At 45.5% G+C, this 14,788-nt stretch overlaps 1 protein-coding gene across 2 annotated transcripts; it reads left to right on the top strand.

Annotated features, from left to right (window-relative positions):
* The first annotated feature begins 1,274 nt into the window (after positions 1-1,274).
* CYP7A1 (cytochrome P450 family 7 subfamily A member 1) lies at positions 1,275-14,306 on the top strand. 2 transcript variants are annotated; one of them, XM_068162566.1, is made up of 7 exons: positions 1,336-1,416; positions 7,514-7,658; positions 8,761-9,001; positions 9,636-10,249; positions 11,509-11,639; positions 12,531-12,706; positions 13,353-14,306. In XM_068162566.1, exons 2-7 carry the CDS (start codon positions 7,579-7,581, stop codon positions 13,650-13,652), a joined length of 1,542 nt encoding a protein of 513 aa, XP_068018667.1. In that variant the 5' UTR covers positions 1,336-1,416; positions 7,514-7,578; the 3' UTR covers positions 13,653-14,306. The 2 variants fall into 2 exon arrangements, with proteins under 2 accessions (XP_068018669.1, XP_068018667.1); XM_068162568.1 differs by lacking the exon at positions 7,514-7,658 and having other exon boundaries at positions 1,275-1,416.
* Positions 14,307-14,788: the final 482 nt, after the last annotated feature.

Here is a 14,788-nt window from a genome sequence, read left to right as displayed (position 1 = left end):
CCCAGAGAGATCATGGATGCCTCCTCCCTGGAGGTGTTCAAGACCAGGTCAGGAGAGGCCTTGAGCAACCTGGGCTAGTGAAAGGTGTCCCTGCCCATGGCAGGGGAGTTGGAACTAGATGATCTCTAAGGTTCCTTCCAACATAAACCATTCCATGAATCTATGATCTACCTTGGTAACAAAAATGAATCTTAGCATCCTCATCTCTAAACATATCATGAAACACAATTTCAATAAAGATTTCAAAGAACAATCTGAGGCTCTTTCTTCTTGCCTAAGAACAGCTTTTGGACAAGGAAAGATTAACCTTGTTGCAATGGGAAGCCTTCTCAGAATTATTGTTCATTTAAATATAGGAACAAAACATGGGAAATGGTCATGTCTCACCTGTGCAACCAGCGCAGGGTGGCATGTCTCAGGGTCCTTCTATCACACAGACCAAAGGCCATTCCAGCTCCCATTCTAGTCTTGTTTCCTTCCCTGGGAAACCAAAGCTTGGAAGAGCTCACACCTCACACACCTCAGCCACTCTGTGACATGATCTGAGGGCCTGGGACAAGGGTCTCTGCTCCAGAGTTGGGAGAAGGCCAGCAGAAAGGCCTGGCTGTATCTTTCCAGGAACTTCACCTAGACTGGAGAGCAAACAAAAAACCAAAGGAGTCAGAGGTGCATCACCCAGACAAATGGCTCTTGATTAGCTCCTGAGGTCTTAGCAAAAAGAGCATCTCTTGTTTGAGAGAGGTGGAACAAATGGCCAAGTTATCAGCTGTAGCTTGTTGGAATTAGAACACCTATGGGCAACAGTGTGGTAATTTTCCATTGTTCTGTTTGTGGGATTTTTCCCCCCCCCACACTGGTCCTTTGCCAACTTTCAGAGCATAACAGAAACCATCTACTGATCAGTATCAGTCTCAGCTGCTGCAGAAATCTTAACAACATAATACTTGGTTGTTTCCCAGAAAATCACATTTCTCCTTTGAAGCTGGAAAGAGGTGGTGCTCTTGGTCTCTAGGAAACTCTTCACCCACTCAACAATGAGACGTTACTGATGGTCACTCAAAACATGCACACACTCTTCAGGAGGGCACCCTGCCAGTGCTGGGTGGGGAGCAATTGTACTGAAGTGTTGCTGTACCTGAGGTGTTTGTGGGGGCGTGAACGGGTCCTGCTCTGAGCCAGGTGCCATGAGTGTCCTGACGTAGTGTTTCTAGGCCAAACCCACACCAAACCAGCTTAAGTACCTGAGCTGCACTGCACTGAGCTGTGCTCAGACCCAATTAGACTTGGTAAACAAGGATTGGGGGAGCTTTCTTACAGAAAGAAGGATTTGGGGAGTTTGTTTATGGAAACAAGGATCTCAGCCTCAGCCCCTGGGATACAGAAGGAATCACATCACAGGAGCCTCGCTGCAGTCAGGTATTTAACATTAGAAACTGCTGGAATGAAAGCTACCTGGGTCACTGTGTTTCTGACTCCCTCTTTGTGTAGGTTTGATCCTGACTTTTAAGGGCACCCTAATTTATTACTTCCACTGTCCCCTCCTCAGCCCACAGGGTGGCTGGGGCTCAGCGACTGCACAATTTTCCACTGTTCACTTGGCAGTTTCATGCCTGATTTCCTGTCCTGCTATTCAAACTCTGCTCTAAAGATGGAAATACTGATGTTGTCACCATCTTTTCTAAGTAACACTCTAGTGTCCCAGTGCTGTGCAAACAATTGCTGGTTTATTTTCTACCCTAATTCCCAGGATAAAGAACAGGGAACTGGGGCACTTAAATGGAATATGCTCATAATGTGTTATTCTGAGCTCTCAGCTCTACAAGCTTGTGTCTCCTGTTTGTGAGAATACAGAAGACACTTTGTTAAGCCACCACCTACCTGACTTCACTGATGGTTGTGGATGACCAACACTTCTGAAAGTGAGATTCTAGGTCCTCTGTGGGGCAACTGGAAAATGAGGAAAATAGAGGAACTGTGTGTGTGGAGAGCCTGGCAAGAGGGCTTGTTTGTCACCCCAGGAGAGCTCTGAGGCAGAGGGGGGAACAGCAACAAACTCTGCCAGCCGAGGGAATGAGCAGTAAGATGTTCCTCTCTCCTCCTCATTCATTTAGGCACCTTCCAACCTTTACTACAGATGAAGCAGAGGCAACAACATCCTCCATGCACCACCCTGAGTCAGTCCTAGGTGAGAGGAGGCAGGAAAGTGAGCTGGGGAAGGGGAGGATTTGAGCTCTACACGGGCAGGCGGGGGGGTGACTGTTCTCTTCCTGTGCCTGATCCACAAGTGAGACTTCACTGGCAAGGACTTAAACAGCCTGCAGAGCTCTGTCCTGGTTCTGACGTACTTGTCAGAGCTGTACTCTTTGTAAAGACTACGTAGGCATAGTGGGAATAAGATGTAAATTTCCCATCACCAGTTATTTTTGCTGTTTAACTGCATCCCCAGGGACTCAGGGTTATTGCCTTTCTCCCAGTGTCTCTAAGTCAACATTTTGTACACTCACATCAGAAGTGCTCTGGTTCAGGCTGAGGTTACAGTCTCTGATTTAGGTGATATTTTGTGGTCTAGACAAAGCATGAAGCCAGACTGGAGGACTACAGGCAGATCCCTGCCCTCAAAATATGTAGCTGAAGTAGCCTGGTGGAGCATAGCTCTGTGTTCTGCCTTTACTGCAGTCAGCTGAACGTGAAAATGCAGCAGGAATCTTCTCTATGCTGGTCAGTATCTAAAGGGTGGGGGTCAAGAGGATGGAGCCATTTTTTCAGTGGTGCTCAGTGATAAGCCAATGGGCACATGTTGTCCTACAGGCACACACTGGAACACACAAGGTTCCATCTTGAACTGGAGGAGAAACTTCTTTGCTGATAAGCCAATGGGCACATGTCCTACTGAAACACAGAAGGTTCCATCTTGAACAGGAGGAGAAACTTCTTTGCTGATAAGCCAATGGGCACATGTTGTCCTGCTGGAACACAGAAGGTTCCATCTTGAACAGGAGAAGACACTTCTTTGCTGTGAGGAAGACAGGGCACTGGATGAGGTTGCCCACAGAAGTTGTGGAGTCTTTCCCTGGAGAGATTCCAAACCCACCTGGACATTGTGATCCTGGGCAACCTGCTGTGTGTGACCCTGTTTTAGCAGAGGGCTTTGTAATAGATGACCTCCAGAGGTGCCTTCCACCCCTACCACGCTGGGGTTCTGTGCAGTTAAGCCTCCTTGCCCTCCATGCCAGGCAGTTCCTCGATCACAAAACACCACAGCTGAAGTTATAATTTCCCTTTCACATCTGTCACCACTGGAAGTCTTTAGACCAAGCTGAAAATTCTGGGGGAGTCTGCTGTGGGAACATGAATTGCCATGAGCAATCACATGCTCATCCCATCCCAAGGCATGTGTTGGTGTTGGCCCAACGCCCTCCCTCCTCTGGAGAGCTGTCTCTGCACTGACTCAGCAAGTCAAGTGCTTTCTGTAGCTCAGGAGTGGCTGTTTTTTGGAAGTCTGCCACTGACTTCTGACCACACCAAAACTGTTTAAGTTATGAGATCAGTCTTGAGCCATATGGCTACTGAAGCACTGATGTTCATCCATTTGTTAAGAACAGCAGTAATTTGCTCCCATTTGTAAACCTTCCAGCTCTTTCAGTGCTTCTGGCTGTTACCTGATGCTTTGGCTTCATCTTCCTCAGCTCCTGTTCTCTGCAACATCTACCTGTCATCTTTCATCCATCACTTCCTTCTTCCTGAGTTACCATCTTCCTTCTGTGGATATATTTCTTTGTTTTCTTTCTGCTTTTGGCTTTTATGACTTCCACTTGTGGTTGAAGTCCTTCCATCTACAAATCTGTAAGAGGAGAATCTCTGGGGTTTACCTATTTAAACTATAAAAAACCAACCCCAACACCCAAATAACCACAGAATCAAAGAATGTTAGGGGTTGAAAGGGACCTCCAAAAGCTCATCTAGGCCAACCCACCTGCCAGAGCAGGAAGGGATCTCTATTATATAGAAATCAATGGATGAAGTGACAATAATCCTGCAAATTACAATGAAATTATTGCAATATTACAGCAATTCTGGTAGTGGAAAAACCAGAGTCACTTGTTAACATCAGCACACAGAGAGAGTTCTTTTCAGACTAGCCATCTGCATTCAGCTGCAGTTCAGTGTCCTCTGGCCAGAAGGCTGATTCAGGTGTAAATCTAGGGGCCCTGCTTTGGACAGCTCATTTGTGCAGCTCCCAGATTCATCTCTTTTTAACCTCATATGGACAGTGGGGCAGCTTCACACTTTGAATTTGCTGTCATCTGATGGTCATGACAACACCATGCTTTATTTTGCCTTCCTTCTGCACAGTGAAGACACTGTTCACTGCCACAGCCCCTTTAGCCACAACAGTAAAAAGCTTTGGCTGCATGGAAGTACCATCATGAGAGGGAATATGACCCAGAAAAGGATTGAAGCCATGACTGGCAGATTTCTGCTGCAATACAGAAGAGCTTTTCAGTTCTTCACTTGCACCCCCCAATAAATACTGTGGCACACAAAGATGGGGAAGATGGAGCACTGAAGTAATTCCAGCAGGACAGGTGTATTTTCCCTTAGAAGAGTGAAGTGTGGCTCAGTCACAGAGCTGTGTGCCTCATGCTTTGTTTAGTTCTTTGCATTGTGCACAGCCCAGTGAAGCTCAGAGCTTCAGTAAAAGACACATTGATGTACAACTGTTCTAGGCAAAATTTCCCATCCCTAAACAACAACCTAGCAAGGATCTCCCACAGAATGATCCTTGTGTTAATCTACAGATCCAAGGGGAAAATGATAAAGCATCCTGAATCACTAGAGAAACTGTCCAAGGAGAGCTGTGAAGATGCCTTCTCCCTGACCACCAGGCAGATCCCGGTATTCCCAGGCTGTGAATCCTTTCCAGCTAACATTGTTCATCCAGATTCTTCATTTTCCACAAACTTCTGGAGACTTCAACCCCAAAGTGGCCACAACAGCCACTGCAATCATGATTAAGGGGAACTTACAGACCGTTTCCAACTACTGAGTCCCTGATGGCCTTTATTTCTTCTTAGATCTAGGGTGGCCATAGCATGACTAAAAGTCTCTATATATATATGATAGCTTTCATAACAGCTATATTTATATGCAAATCCAAAGAAAAATACATAGGCATGTAGAATAAAGACCATAGTTGTTGTATAGAAACAAGAAACCAACACTGACCAGCACAGTTCCACAACTGCTGGAGAACAGAAGTGTCATTCAAAGAGGTTTGCCAGTAGGTGGGGACACACAATTACTTGTTAACAGTTTTCTGGCTGCAAAAGATTCATAGCCTAGTTTGGGTTGGAAAGGATCATTCAAGCTCATTTAGTCCAACCCCCCTGGCTGGATTCTGCGGTCACAAAGACAAAGCTGTTGGGCAGCTCTACAGATGGGGAGGGACTTTTTACAACGGCTTGTAGAGGTAGGATGTGGGGGGGGATGGATTGAAGCTGGAAGAGGGCAGATTTAGACTGGAGATTAGGAAGAAATTCTTTACAGTGAGGGTGGTGAGACACTGGAGCAGGCTGCCCAGATAGGTTGTGGATGCCTCCTCTCTGAAGGTGTTCAAGGCCAGGTTGGATGAGGCCTTGAGCAACCTGGGCTGGTGGGAGGTATCCCTGCCCATGGCACTAGATGATCTCTGAGACCCCTTCCAACCCAAACCACTCTAAGATTCTATGAGATGTCACTCCTGTTGTGGCAGTGAGAGGCTGTCTATTATCATCACACTGCAGCACAAATACTTAAAGCATGTAAAAAGAAATTCAAGTGGGACTGGGAGCTCTACCTGTTGCCAAACATGGTAGTGTGAGGAGCCACGGGTCCCTGTTGCTGGTTAATTATTCCTGTGTGTTAGACACTAAACTGACAGAAGCTTCCAGCTTTCTTCTCCAGTGTTGTTTGGACATAAAAAGGCTGAGACCTGCAGAGGCAATAAGGATCAGACACAAACAGAATAAAATGGTTGTACTTGTTTAGGATGAGGAAGTGGTGATGGGATGTAGTCAAAGATGACACCCAGAACTGAAATTTCCCCTACTGGAAACAAACAGGAAATGGGAAAGCCTGGCTCTTGTAAAGCAATTCTGTTACAACAGGCTAGGTTCAGCTAGTGAAAAAAGTAGTTTTTCTAGAAACATCAAAGAAACAGCTGTGCTTAAATGGAAGTGTGTGTGGGGGGGGGAGACTGGATTTTGAGCTGACATGCAAAAGAACTTGGCTTTTAGCTTAACTGAGGGCAATCTCAATGCTGTGAGAAGAGTTGGTTTCTTTATTTGATCAACTTTGAAAGGGCCTCAAATGTAGTGGCATGTGCACAGAGTTTACTCTGTGCCTCGCTGCTGGCCTTGGTTTGAAGCCAGGGCAATGTTGGAACAGGTTGCCCAGGGAGGTCATGGAGGTCTCCTTCCCTGGAGATTTTCAAGGACAGGCTGGATGAGGCCTTGAGCAATCTGGTCTAGTGGAGGCTGTCCCTGCCAATGCCAGGGGACTTGAAACTAGGTGATCTTCAAGGCCTCTGTCAACCCAAACCGTTCTATGAATATCATCTGCCAGGTTTGCAGCTCAATGCCTTCAGTGCTCTGTGCAATTGGAACAGCAAAAGGTCCAACTCTTTACTGTTTCATCACAGAGCTGCAAGGTACACAACTGAGCTTGAAAAAGTGACTAAAACCCATCAGTGCCTCTTTTAGAAACACATGAGGTCCTCAATGACTAATGAGACGCTGCAATAAGCTACTTGAGCTGCCCCCCCAATGGCTCAATGCTAGCTGCTGGGAGCAAGCCAAAGTCTGAACTCTCACTAGTCACCAACATCACGGGAGAAAGGTTTAATGGGAGAATGAAAGGTGATCAAGGACAATGAAAACACCAAATTAAAGCAGTATGGTTGTCTAGTTCTGCTTTCTTCTCTCTCACTCTGCAATATAGAGACCCCAAAACATTGCTAGAGGAAGTGAGTCCATCTGTGCAGCCATCCCTTCACCCAGCCATTTGCTCTTGCACACCACAGCCAGGGCACTCCATGAGAATGAGAAGGGAGGAGATGAGCAGGCTGGCAGCTGAAGGACAGCAGCTCAAACTGCAGCCACCAGTCTGGCCAGTCTGAAACCTCTGGGCACCTTCCAGTACCCCTCATTTATTGCTAAACTTGAACTATAAACTGCAATTGGTAAATTTGGAGGATAGATTGAAACACACCTGACAGACCTTCAAATTATCAACTATTACAGCTCTTTGATTACTTTGGCACCACTACTGATCTGTGACATGAGCTCAAGGCCATGCCTGCAACTGGCTACATCAATCCAGTGGATCTCCCTGCAGAAAGATGTCAGAGCAGAGACACCAGAGGCTGTCTCCAGAAATGGTTAATCAATAGCTTGCTAGACTGACTGAATGCAATTAGACACAGGGGTGCACCTACAGTATATAAATCCTCACCTGTCTTCTGTATCATCCTCAGTCACCTCTGCTGCCATACTGGTAGTTACCAGCTCTCCACTTGGAAGTTTTGAGACACCACCAGAAATGATCATAACATCCTGGATCTGGGGAGCAGTTGCCATACTCTGTTGTGCATTTTGGCTTTTTCTAGGGAGGAGGAGAAGGTAAGGAATCTATTTTAAAATGCATCTCCATGTACCTAGCCTTTATGTCAAATATCCTGTCTACATAAGTAGAAGGAGTGCAAACTGAAGAGTGTCTGATGGGAGATGCATGGCAGCAAGGGCAAGGCTCTGAGAGTGATGTTAGAGCAGAATTTTTGTCTCTGGGCTCTTTAATAACAGTGAGGTGGTGCCTAGACACAGCTGCAGTTACAAATCTATGTGCAAATGAGGGAATTAAACTCTGAATATGCATGTTCTGATTTCCTAAAGTGCTGGGCTGTAGGTTTACCTGCATTGTAATCTCAGCTAATACCTACTTGTGTCTAATTATAGTTCCATACCTACTTACAAACATTTCCATATTATCAGTCTAGCATCTCTAGCAACACAGTTTAACACAATATTTATGTCCCTTGCTATGTCAAATGCATATAGCTTACAAAGCATCTATCCTGCTGGCACATTTACAGCAGGAGCAAGACATTTAGTGACCTCCTGTAAGGTTGTGGTTTTCAGCTGTTGTTTTCTAGGTTTACCTTAAAAGGGTTATTAAAATCCCCTTGGTATTCAAACTGAATTGTGAATCCAATTGGCCAATAGATTGATAGATTCATGGAATGATTTAGGTTGGAAGGGACCTTAAAGATCCTGCCTGCTATAGGCAGGGACATCTCCCTCTAGGCCAGGTTGCTCAAAGCCTCATCCAACCTGGATTTGAACAGTGCCAGGCTTGGAGCCTCCACAACATCTCTGGGCAAGGGGTTCCAGTGTCACATCACCCTCATGGGGCAGAATATCTTCCTAATGTCTAATCTAAATTCATCTTCCAGTCTGAAGCCATTACCCCTTGTCCTGTCACTCCATGCCTTTGCAGGAAGTGCCTCCCCAGCTCTCCTGTAACCCCCTTCAATTACTGGGGTTGTTCTTACATACCAGACCTGTAGAAAGTAGAAAACCTTTTATCAATCTATTTGTTTGGGTTTGGGGGGTTTTTATTGCATGTTTTCACATTACAACAGCACCAGTATCTTTCTTACCTGGCATCCTGGAGAAGAGATCTTTATACACATGCACACTTCCAGCATCTGTTTGTGTTTCGCAGGCGACAAGGTGAGCCACCACTTGAAAATGGATTCCTTCCATACCTGGGCTGTGCCTTGCAGTTTGGTGCCAACCCCCTGGAGTTCCTCAGAGAAAAGCAGAAGAAGCATGGGCACATTTTCACCTGCAGAGTAGCAGGGAAATACATTCACTTCCTGACTGACCCCTTTTCATACAACGCTCTGACACGCCAGGGCAAACACCTGGACTGGAAGAAGTTCCATTTTGCTACTTCTGCCAAGGTACCACTTTTAAAATGCTTTTAATGTCTAACATGCAAAGTGTCTGCTGGCAGGAAAGATGTTAGTCCCTATAGCAGAACTGTGCCTTTGAAACAGAACCAGTTTCCTATTCCTTTGCTTTTACTGGGTCTTGTCTTTTCCTTAATGGAAGGGAAGTCTGCACTGATTAGGACTGTCCAAGAACAACATTATTTAGCCATGTAGTAGATTGCTGAAGCAGAACTACAATTAGCACCATCTGCCAAATGACACTACAGCTTGCTGAAGCTGAGCCCTTCTTCAGGAGGTTCTCACTGCTATGGATGATTTCCTCCTAATGCCTTTTAAAATGGTGCAGCACAGTAGGAGCTCAGTCAAACTCCTCCAGAAGTAAGCAAAAAAGCTCTTGTTGATGTCAGTGGGAGCTGGATGAAGGTCTAGGTGACCATGCCCATTGATTTGTAAGCATCTGTTTGACTCTATTTCCATTTGCCTACCTACCTGTTCCCTGAGAAAGTATCACTTTTGCTGTTAACAGTCCTTAGTCTGCTTCTAGCTCCAGCAAGCTATGAAGTTAGTCCTCGGCTCTAACTCCTGTTAGACTTCACCAAAGTTATGACAGCTGTTTATCATGTATGTAATCAATTTTTGACAGGCTTTTGGGCATGGCAGCATTGACCCAGCAGAGGGAAACACCACTGAAAATTTCCATCAGACTTTCATTCGGACCCTGCAAGGTAACGCCCTAGATGCCCTCATCGATGCGATGATGGAGAACCTACAGTACGTCATGCTGCAGTCAAGAACCTCTAAACCTCAGCCCAAGGCCTGGGTGACAGAAGGACTTTACACATTCTGCTGCCAAGTGATGTTTGAGTCTGGCTTTTTAACACTTTTTGGTAAAGAGTTAAATACAAATAATGACAAAACTCTGTCACCAAAGCAGGACGCTGAGAGAGCTCACATCCTAAACGCCATGGAGAACTTCAAGGAATTTGACAGGATCTTCCCAGCCCTGGTGGCAGGGCTGCCTATCCACCTCTTCAAGAGTGCCCACAGCGCACGGGAGAAGCTGGGAGAAGCTCTCCTCCACAAGAACCTGCAGAAGAGGGACAACCTCTCTGAGCTTGTCACCCTCCGCATGTTCCTCAACGACACTCTGTCAACCTTCGACGACATGGAGAAAGCAAAGACCCACGTGGCGGTGCTCTGGGCCTCCCAAGCCAACACCATTCCTGCCACCTTTTGGAGCTTGTTCTACCTTCTTAAGTAAGTCCCTATGCTTCTTGTTTCCTGATAAGAAAAGTGTTTGTTGTCTTCCAGAAAGCAGCTCAACAACACAGGCAAATTCCCTGCCTGACACCTCCAAAAGCTTACCGATTGCAACTGAAGTGCCACGTTCTTGTGGGCTCCCACAGAACCCCACTTTGCTTGTCTGAGACCAAGTAGTGGTGCCACAGAGCAATCCTCTAGAGGTTTTAGGGAAAAAACACTTTGTCAAGAAGGCTTTGGAGTAAATCTGTATGATATGGCATTAAAAGTGCTGGTTGCAGTCAGAACAGGAACTGTGTAGCAGGCTCCCAATATAATCAGGCATTTTTAGACCACCTCACAAGAGCAGGCAAAATGAGCTTTAATTTCATTATGGGCTTCATAGATATTCAATAGGAAATAGTTTGTACATCAATAGATTCTGCTGAGATTGCAGAGGAGACTGCAGCTGCTGAGCTTGTTACTCATGAGAGGAGTGCACAGCTCAGATAATATTTAATGCCCATTTTAGAGGGGGCCTCTGTGGAGTGTAATCTACCTTAGCTTGACTAACTCTTCAGTATGCATCCAAATTGCTGATGGTTTTACTTAGCCAGTGGCTTGCATCCTCATTTCTACCTGCCAGTGCTGGTATCTGAGGTTCTTGACTACATTTCACTCCAAGAATGTTTTGGCTTTAGGTCTTCTGGCCTTGGAGTCTTTTAGCACCCTGACTGATTGTGCCTTCATCAAGGCACTCTTGCATCCTCTATTTTAATCTAGGAGCATTTCACCATAGCTCATGTATTCCACAGCTGTTAGAAAGTCTGGACAGTGAAGGATACTGTGTGGACTCAGAATGTTGCCACAGAATAGGACATCATCCAAAATAAGTGACATTACAAAACTGATCTATAATGCTGTCCATCAGATTCCTTCCAGGGGCTACTGCCTAACCTACAATCGATTGGTTTGTTTCTTGTTCTTGCCATTGCTTGGTAGTGACAGCACTACTTCTTACCTGAGTTATGCACTTCAGTTCTGTCCCAAGAAGCAACTCCTTGAGGTTCTCTTCATTTTTTTTGAAGCTCTCATACCTGTGCCAAGACATGACAAAGTGTAACTGCACCATTTTGCTGCAGCATTTTCATTTTAGGAGGTTGCATTTGTCAGCCAACAAGCTAAATCTTACTCAGGAAGAAAGCTGCTGGTGAAGTGCCTTTTTAAAGCATTCTGAAGTGTAAAATGCTGTTCTGCTTCTGCTCTTTTGGTCTTAGGAACCCAGAAGCAATGAGAGCTGCTACCAAAGAAGTACAAAGTGTTTTGGAAAGTGCTGGAGAGAGGATCAGCCCAGAGGGCAGACACATTTCCTTGACCCGAAAGCAGCTGGATAATATGCCAGTACTAGGTATGGTTATTCCATGCAGAAGCACCAGAAGTCACCCCACAATTTCCACAGCTTTCCATTTGTTACTATATTAATGCTTGCTGTGGAATCACTATGGAATGAGGCAGGGCTCTGAGCAACCTGCTCTATTTGCAGATGTCCCTGCTGACTGCAATGGGGGTGTTGGACTGGCTGAGTTTGAAAGGTCCCTTCTAACCCCAAACCATTCTATGATTCAGCTGCCAAAGACCAGAACAAAATCCTGTCTGTTTCTTAGCAGTAACCAACACAATCATCCTCCCAATGGCCCAGGTGGTGCTGAGTATCAAAACTGACACAAATAGCATTATCTCATGGGTAATCACATCTCAGTGCAGCTACACAACGCAGATGGAGACCCATGGCTAATTCAGAGCAATACTTTGTTTAGCAGTGACTTTAGATCAAATGTCCAAGTCACAGAGAGGTTTGAAAGTGTCACCCTTTAGCTACTGTTGATTTAAAAACAAAAAAGCAGCTTATACTGAACCAAAACAAGTTTTCTGAGAACTAGTTCTTATGCACCACCTCCTGAAGTGTCAGAAAACCCTGACCACTGCACTGCTGCTTGTTATAGTTCCAGTTTTGACTGGTTTGCTCTTTATCTCCGAGTGAAAATGTGTCTCAAATATTCTGTTGCCTCTAGTCTAAGTATTTTTTGCTAGGGGAAAGCCGATTATGCTCTGGGTGTTATCTGCAGAAGGGATAACAATGCTAAAAGGAAATGAGAGATACTTTGGTAGGCATTTGGAAAGATATTTTTAAGTGTTTCTCCCAGTAAATGCAGGGTCTGAAATAGTTCAAAAGGCATGGCCTCCCCCAAGGACATACATACCATTTCCATGGTAATCATGGCTTCTCCTCTCCCTACAGACAGCATCATCAAGGAGGCAATGAGGCTGTCGAGTGCATCCATGACTTTCCGAGTGGCCAAGGAAGATTTCACCTTGCACTTGGAAAACGAGTTTTACAACATCCGCAGGGATGATCTTGTAGCTCTTTATCCTCAGCTCCTGCATTTTGATCCAGAAATCTATGCTGATCCCTTGGTAAGTGTTTATCAAAGGGCATTAAACTCTTGAGCTCCAGCAGGAGCTAACATGCCTTGAAACAGAGCATTGATCAGGGTGCCTCCCATGGCTGGTTTTCTGTTGTACTCCAGACAGTCTGTTCCTACACCTAGAAATGCAACAATAGGCAATAAAAAGAACAAAGTCAGGGCAAGCATTACCTGCAGAACATGTTTTAGTGTAACTAAAATGCGTGCTGCCAGCCCATGACAGCCTCCTGCTTGCTGCCTTCCTCAGTGAGGAACGACCACCACTATGGAGGGGCTGAGGGAGGATAAGGATAATGTTTTCCCAAAAGCACAGAAGAAGAAATCTTCCTGCTCTGCTGTATGAGCAAGGATGCAGCTCACAATCCTTCCTTTAAGAGGTCAGAAAACTATCACAACGATCATGTCCCACATAGCAGAGCTTCCCTGGGCTTACCATCTTTGAGGTCTCTTCCAACCTTAGGAATACTGAATACTGAATCTCCAAAACAGCACTATGGGGGCTGGCGCTACAGTACAGCACTTAGAGCTAGAGGCTCTTCTTCCCCAGCCTGCACTTGGTGTCCTAATGGCATTGATGCCTCCAAAACCTCGAGAAAACCACGACAACATGAAGTAACTCTTGGTTTTGCTTGCAGACATTCAAATACGATCGCTTTCTCAACGAGAAGGGGGAAGAGAAGACTGACTTCTACCACGGCGGCCGCAAGCTCAAGTACTACTACATGCCCTTTGGGACAGGCATAGCCAAGTGCCCTGGCAGGTTATTTGCTGTCCATGAAATCAAACAGTTTCTGACTGTGGTTTTTTCATATTTTGAGCTAGAGCTGGTGGACACCAACGTGCAGTGTCCTTCTTTAGATCAGTCTCGTGCAGGACTGGGCATTTTGCAGCCAGCCAACGACATCGATTTCAGGTACAGACGGAGATGCCCGTGAGCAGCTGGTTTATATTACACACTTCAAACTATGGACTACATAAAGACACTTATCTAACACATCCTTTCTATATATATATATATATATTTTATGTATATATGCAAGTGAAATGTTGCAAGTCTCAGGGGAAGATGCAGGTGAAGATGTCAGATCATCAGTCTAATGGGAAAATGCACCAGGCGTACCATTATGGGACCAGTATGCAGGGGGTTAATGCACTGTGGTTGATGCAAAATATCTCCCCTTTTACCACCCATTCCAGTTCAGTTTCTGAACTGTGTGTGTACAGCAGCTCTTCTTGGTTCTTTTTTTTTTTCCTCCTTCCCTGTCAGCAAATATTTCCCCAGAGCTAATTCTAATCAATTGTTGAAATTCAGCTCCAGTGAAACTGCACTGTTAATTTTCTTTTATGGTGGAAATGTTGGGGGGGGGGTTTGGTTCTCTCCTCAGGTGGAACAAAATGATTGTTGTGTAAAGGGCAGATTGGGCAGTGGGGAGGAGAGAGTTTCCTGGGGAAATACCTTTATGGTTTTATGAAAAACTGGACAAAGAGCTTGAAGGAAACCTCCACAACTGTTCACGTTCTAGTGAAGCTGCAGCACCTGTATGACGTTGGCTGTAATATGGCTGTTCAGAAAGTTCGAGCTGTATCGTTTGAAATAAATGATACTGCCTGAAAGAAATGTCTCTCCAGGCTCCTTGCTGGTTTAATGCCCTCACAGTATCACAGATCTGATCACCCAAGGTCAATGTCTTGAGTGCAGACATAAATAGACAGCACCACAGAATCCCAGCTCGGTGAGGGTTGGAAGAGACCTCTAGAGATCATCCAGTACAACCCTTCTGCTAAAGTAGAATAGAATAGACCAGGTTGGAAGAGACCTTCAAGATCATTGAGTCCAACCTATCATCCAACACCACCTAATCAACTAAACCATGCAACCAAGCACCCTATGAAGTCTCCTCCTAAACACCTCCAATGATGGCGACTCCACCACCTCCCCAGGCAGCCCATTCCAATGGGCAATCTCTCTCTCTGTGAAGAATTCCTAACATCCAGTCTAAACCTCCCCTGGTGCAGCTTGAGACTGTGTCCTCTTGTTCTGGTGCTGGTTGCCTGGGAGAAGAGACCAGCC

Source organism: Melanerpes formicivorus, unplaced genomic scaffold, assembly GCF_026170545.1.
Source record: "Melanerpes formicivorus ecotype bairdi unplaced genomic scaffold, bMelFor1.0.p_v2 SCAF_65, whole genome shotgun sequence".
In the NCBI taxonomy this organism is placed as follows: domain Eukaryota; kingdom Metazoa; phylum Chordata; class Aves; order Piciformes; family Picidae; genus Melanerpes; species Melanerpes formicivorus.
Note: the sequence above shows the minus strand (reverse complement) of the source record. Positions and strands in the feature narration are given on the sequence as shown.